Source organism: Poecilia latipinna, unplaced genomic scaffold, assembly GCF_001443285.1.
Source record: "Poecilia latipinna isolate Pla-1442-1.1 unplaced genomic scaffold, P_latipinna-1.0 Scaffold721, whole genome shotgun sequence".
Taxonomy (NCBI): Eukaryota; Metazoa; Chordata; class Actinopteri; order Cyprinodontiformes; family Poeciliidae; genus Poecilia; species Poecilia latipinna.
This window is the reverse complement of record NW_015113337.1, coordinates 54581-59003: the sequence shown is the minus strand read 5'-3', so window position 1 is coordinate 59003 and position 4423 is coordinate 54581. Positions and strand designations below refer to the sequence as shown.

Below are 4423 nucleotides of genomic sequence, written 5' to 3'. Positions count from 1 at the left end.
CACACACACACACACACACACACACACACACACACACACACATACATACATGCATGCAAAATGCAAAATCATATGCTCTTTTTCAGGACAAAATCTGTCTTAAAAGTCGTGTCAGGAAGCGGTGTGGTGGATCTCATACCTGCGCAGGCGACTGATCGATGGCGGACACCACCTCTGAAGAACTGCTGTCTGGACACTTGAACGCCACATGAATCCTCTCCTGCACCAGAAAACACACACAGCTCTAACGTCACAGCTGTCTCTACATTCACACACTTCAGTCATCCAGTTGTCCACCAGCTGCTGATTATCTGTATTTCTTACACTAGAAAGTCCTTCACTAGGCTTTTAATACTTAGGGGTTCAGAAAGAGAGAAATGCTGAATGAGGGAAACGTGAGGAGCAGTGAAAATCTGAGAGAAACAACTTTAACAACACTTTATATTCCATGAAGTCTTAGCCACTTCAGTGTTTATTTTTCGGATCAACTCTTAAGTAATGGCTTTCAAACCATTTTACAAATAAAACTGTTACAATGGCCTAGTCAAAGTCTAAGGCTATTTTTTTTATTTAATCTTTATTTCACCAGGAAAATTAAAAATCTCTTTTGCAAGAGAATCCTGGCCAAGACTGGGAGAATCACAGAGATTATAGAACATTCACGACAAAACCAGAAAAAGTTAATGCTGTCATCAATAAATTGATCAAAAGATCCCCAGTTGAAGCGTCAACAAAGGAAATCTAATTCAGAATCTGAATTCTGATGTTACCAGCAGCTCTCTATCAAACCTGACTAAGTTTAAAATATTTTGCAACTGCAGCCAAAATTTGCATCAGTTTCCTTCCAGCTCCTGATTGTACAGTCTTTTGTTGGTGTGTCACATAAAATTCCAACAAATTCCACTGCGTGTTACCTGTGCATATCTCTCCAGTGTGTGTGTGAAGGTGTGTGAGTGGTAGTGCTCCAGCAGCCGCTCCTGCAGGTAATTGTGACACAGCTCTGACCAGCTGGCCCCTCGCTCCTCCGCTGAGTGACGGGGGTTCCTGAGGCCCGGGGCGTCCACCACCATCACAGAGGCTAACGCTAGCTGCTCGCTGCTCAGAGCTCTGGAAGTGAAACAGAACCGACGTCACAGCTGCTCAGGTTTCTGCAGAAAAGGCACCAGAGCTGTCAGGACAAAGACCAACCTTCCATAAGTCAGAGGAGTCCAAAGTGCTGGACTGATTTTAAACGGGCCCTATGGCAAATCAATAAGGGGCTAATTTGCCCCCCTCCCCATTCTACCCCTGCAAACGTGTTTAATTAGGATTACTTGTTTTATTAAAATATTGCATTGCTGAAAAATATTGTTGGAAAAGCACAAAGCATTTTTGTGTCACTAGCTTTTTAAAAAGGTTGTAGTTTTTGGCCTGTGTGATAAATGTCTGCACACCCATACTGGATATGACACAAACAGGAATGTGAAGCACAGCAATAGTAGAAAAACACTTTTTATTTCTATAAACTGAGGTGATACAAGGCACATAGTGCTTTAGCGTTCTGTTTAATCTCTACAGTCACTGTGTAATCCAGCTCCCTTTTCTGGGCAACAAGCTGTGATTTCATGACTTGTAATGTTGTGTTGTTTAAAATGTACTTCTACCTGTTGATGAGTGAGACTATGACGGTGAAGAGCTCTTCATAGAGACCACCAGCCATTCCATCCACACACTGAGCAGCTGTTAGACGGGGACCTGCACAGACAGAGGAGGCTGAGAGATTAACTTATAATTTGTTATTATTATAATAATATAAAAATCTTTTTTTCCATGTGTAAAAGCATTTAGTTCAAACTGAATGTTAGAACATATTTAAAATCATGCTAGTTTGGTGCTCTTGGGGGCCCCCTGGTGCTGTGGAGGCCCTAAGCAGCCGCCTACCTCACATTGCCTTGAGCTACAGTTTAATGTCACATCTACTCGCTTCCTTTCAGGTTACTTTGTGTCTCTTGAGTTCCATATCTTAGTCATCTTTGATCATGTGTTTAGGATTGAAAGCCTGTCAGGATTGACCTCCTGGTGACCCCCAGGTAAACTCCCTCCACCGTTTCCCTCCTTCCTCCACTCTGCCTCTCTGTGAGCGTTTCCCCTCCGGTTGTTGTGCCTCTCACCCTCCTCAGCCTCGTTCCTCTCTCTGCTGACTCCAGTGGCTTTCTGCAGCAGCTGTCGCAGGTGATGCTTGAAGACGGCCGTGTCCAGCTCCTCCGCCTCACACCCCAGGATTCTGCTGGCTGCCTGAGCGCTGTCAAAGTTCACAAACTGCCTCCGGCCCACTGCACATCAAAACAGAGTGCGCTGCGTCAGGAAGCCTGCTGGCACACAGCTGGAACCAGATGCTTACAATAAGGAATTAATCGCATGATGAATTAAAATGACCTCGATCATTTCCATTCTAATGCTTAATATTTACTGATGGGGAATTTTGATTACAGAGACATTATAATCCACTATATCAGTGGCTTCAGTTGTAAGTGGTTTTTGTTTGTGTTTTATTCTGGATGTTTAAACTACAGTTCCAGTGTCTAGCGTTCTTTACAAAATTCAAGTTTATTTGTTTTTGAGTGGGAGAACTCAAAATGCTCTAAAAACAATGTTATCATTTATCGCAATAATTCCTGGGACAATTTATCATCCAGCAAAATATGTTATGTGACATGCCTAATTTCCATACACCGAATAAAAACACATATACAATTTTTTACCTCATTCTATATTTACATCAGTCCAAACTTCTCGTTTTAAGTCGGTTACAATCACCTAAATTATTTCTACATGCTAAATACCAGAACACCTAGTGAGAACATTTTTAAGAGATTTCTTTGTAACTTTCTTCAAGAATCTAAGTCAGCTGATTTTTCATCAGCTGACTAGAAGTTGAAGAGAAGCTCCTAAAAAAGTCCAAATCTCAAGATCATGACCAGCACTAACAATAGGTAATGTTAATGTTAGTTATTGTATTTCCAGTAACAATACATGCTGTTGAGCTGCGCCTCCTTCTGTGAATTAGCTGATCTCTGTTCACTATTCTTCCTCCTCTTCAGGCTTCATGGTGAGAACGTTTCCACACTGTGAGGACATTTGATGCACTTTCACCTGAACATCTCTAATCAGATGAACTGTGTGGTTAAAGGCCATGAACTCGGTCCAGATATGTGTGATCGCTTAGGGTGTGTGACTGATGATGATGTTGTGTCACCTTTACAGGCCCCAGCAGCTCCCAGGTGGTAAATGGCGGCCAGAACGTGCCAGATCGCCTTCTGCTCTCCGGCTGAGAAGCTTAGCGTTTCCATGGCAGCCAGCAGCTTGGTGAAGGCGACAGACGCTCGCTGCTTTTCTTCAACCTGCATGTGGACAGATGGACAGACAGACAGAGACAGACAGACACAGAGAGAGGAAGAAAGGAGGAGGCCTTCACACACCATCAGATAGAACTCTTTACGCTTGGTTTCATTTTTCTGGCTTTAGTCCCTTTTTACCTCATATTTACAGAAAGATTATAAAACTGATCAACAGGTACTTCTATTTCATTTTAGGCAGAAATGTTTGTGTTTTTAGCACTGTACATATGAAAGCAACGCCTAACAACACATTCTAAGCTCTGCTTATTTATAAAAAAAAAATAGCATTTTATAATACATGAAGAAAAGCATATTCTTTTTAAAGCATTGGCCCTATCTAATAGAAACGATAAAACACCAGTAATCTGGTCACACCCAACTCTAAATAATGAAAACTTGTATTCCTTTTTGCCAGCAGGTGGTGCTGTCGAACCATTCATTAGCACTAAAACCAGAACTTTTTTAAAAAACATGACACTGACATTGTTTTCATGGTTCTACAAATGCTGATCTCTGTAATGCAGTAAATATTTATGTTCAGGTTTAAGAACACGGGTGATTTCTTCATAGCTACTTGGACTAGGACAACATCAAAGTTCCTGTTCCAGCTGGAGGACACGCTGCAGATAAGAAGTTTCCTCAGGAGACGTGAGTAATTGATGTGTAACTGTTTATGTTATACATCATATAGTAACATGTTATGTTACTATAAGACTATAAGATTATTGATGCTGGAAACTTAAACACACTGAAAAAATCTGAAATAAAAATCAAAGCTTCCTTTGATTTCAGCAGGGTCCTGGAGGGTGCATGGGAGTTCACCCAACCAGTCTACATGTGTTTTGTGGACTTGGAGAAGACGTTCGACCGTGTCCCTAGGGGGGCTTTGTGGGGGGTTCTCCGGGAGTATGGGGTACCGGGCCCTTTGATATGGGCTGTCAGGTCCCTGTATGACCGGTGTCGGAGTCTGGTCCGCAAGTCGGGCTCATTTCCAGTGAGAGTTGGACTCCGCCAGGGCTGCTCTTTGTCACCGATTCTGTTCATTA

General features: G+C 42.3%; 1 protein-coding gene across 1 annotated transcript in view; it reads right to left on the bottom strand.

Moving 5' to 3' along the window:
• myo18b (myosin XVIIIB) overlaps positions 1–4423 on the bottom strand; it is a 58872-nt gene that overhangs the window by 35795 nt on the left and 18654 nt on the right. The window contains 5 exon segments of the mRNA XM_015045326.1: positions 38–220; positions 915–1107; positions 1644–1734; positions 2151–2312; positions 3236–3380. Of these exon segments, the coding sequence (XP_014900812.1) occupies positions 38–220; positions 915–1107; positions 1644–1734; positions 2151–2312; positions 3236–3380 (774 nt within the window).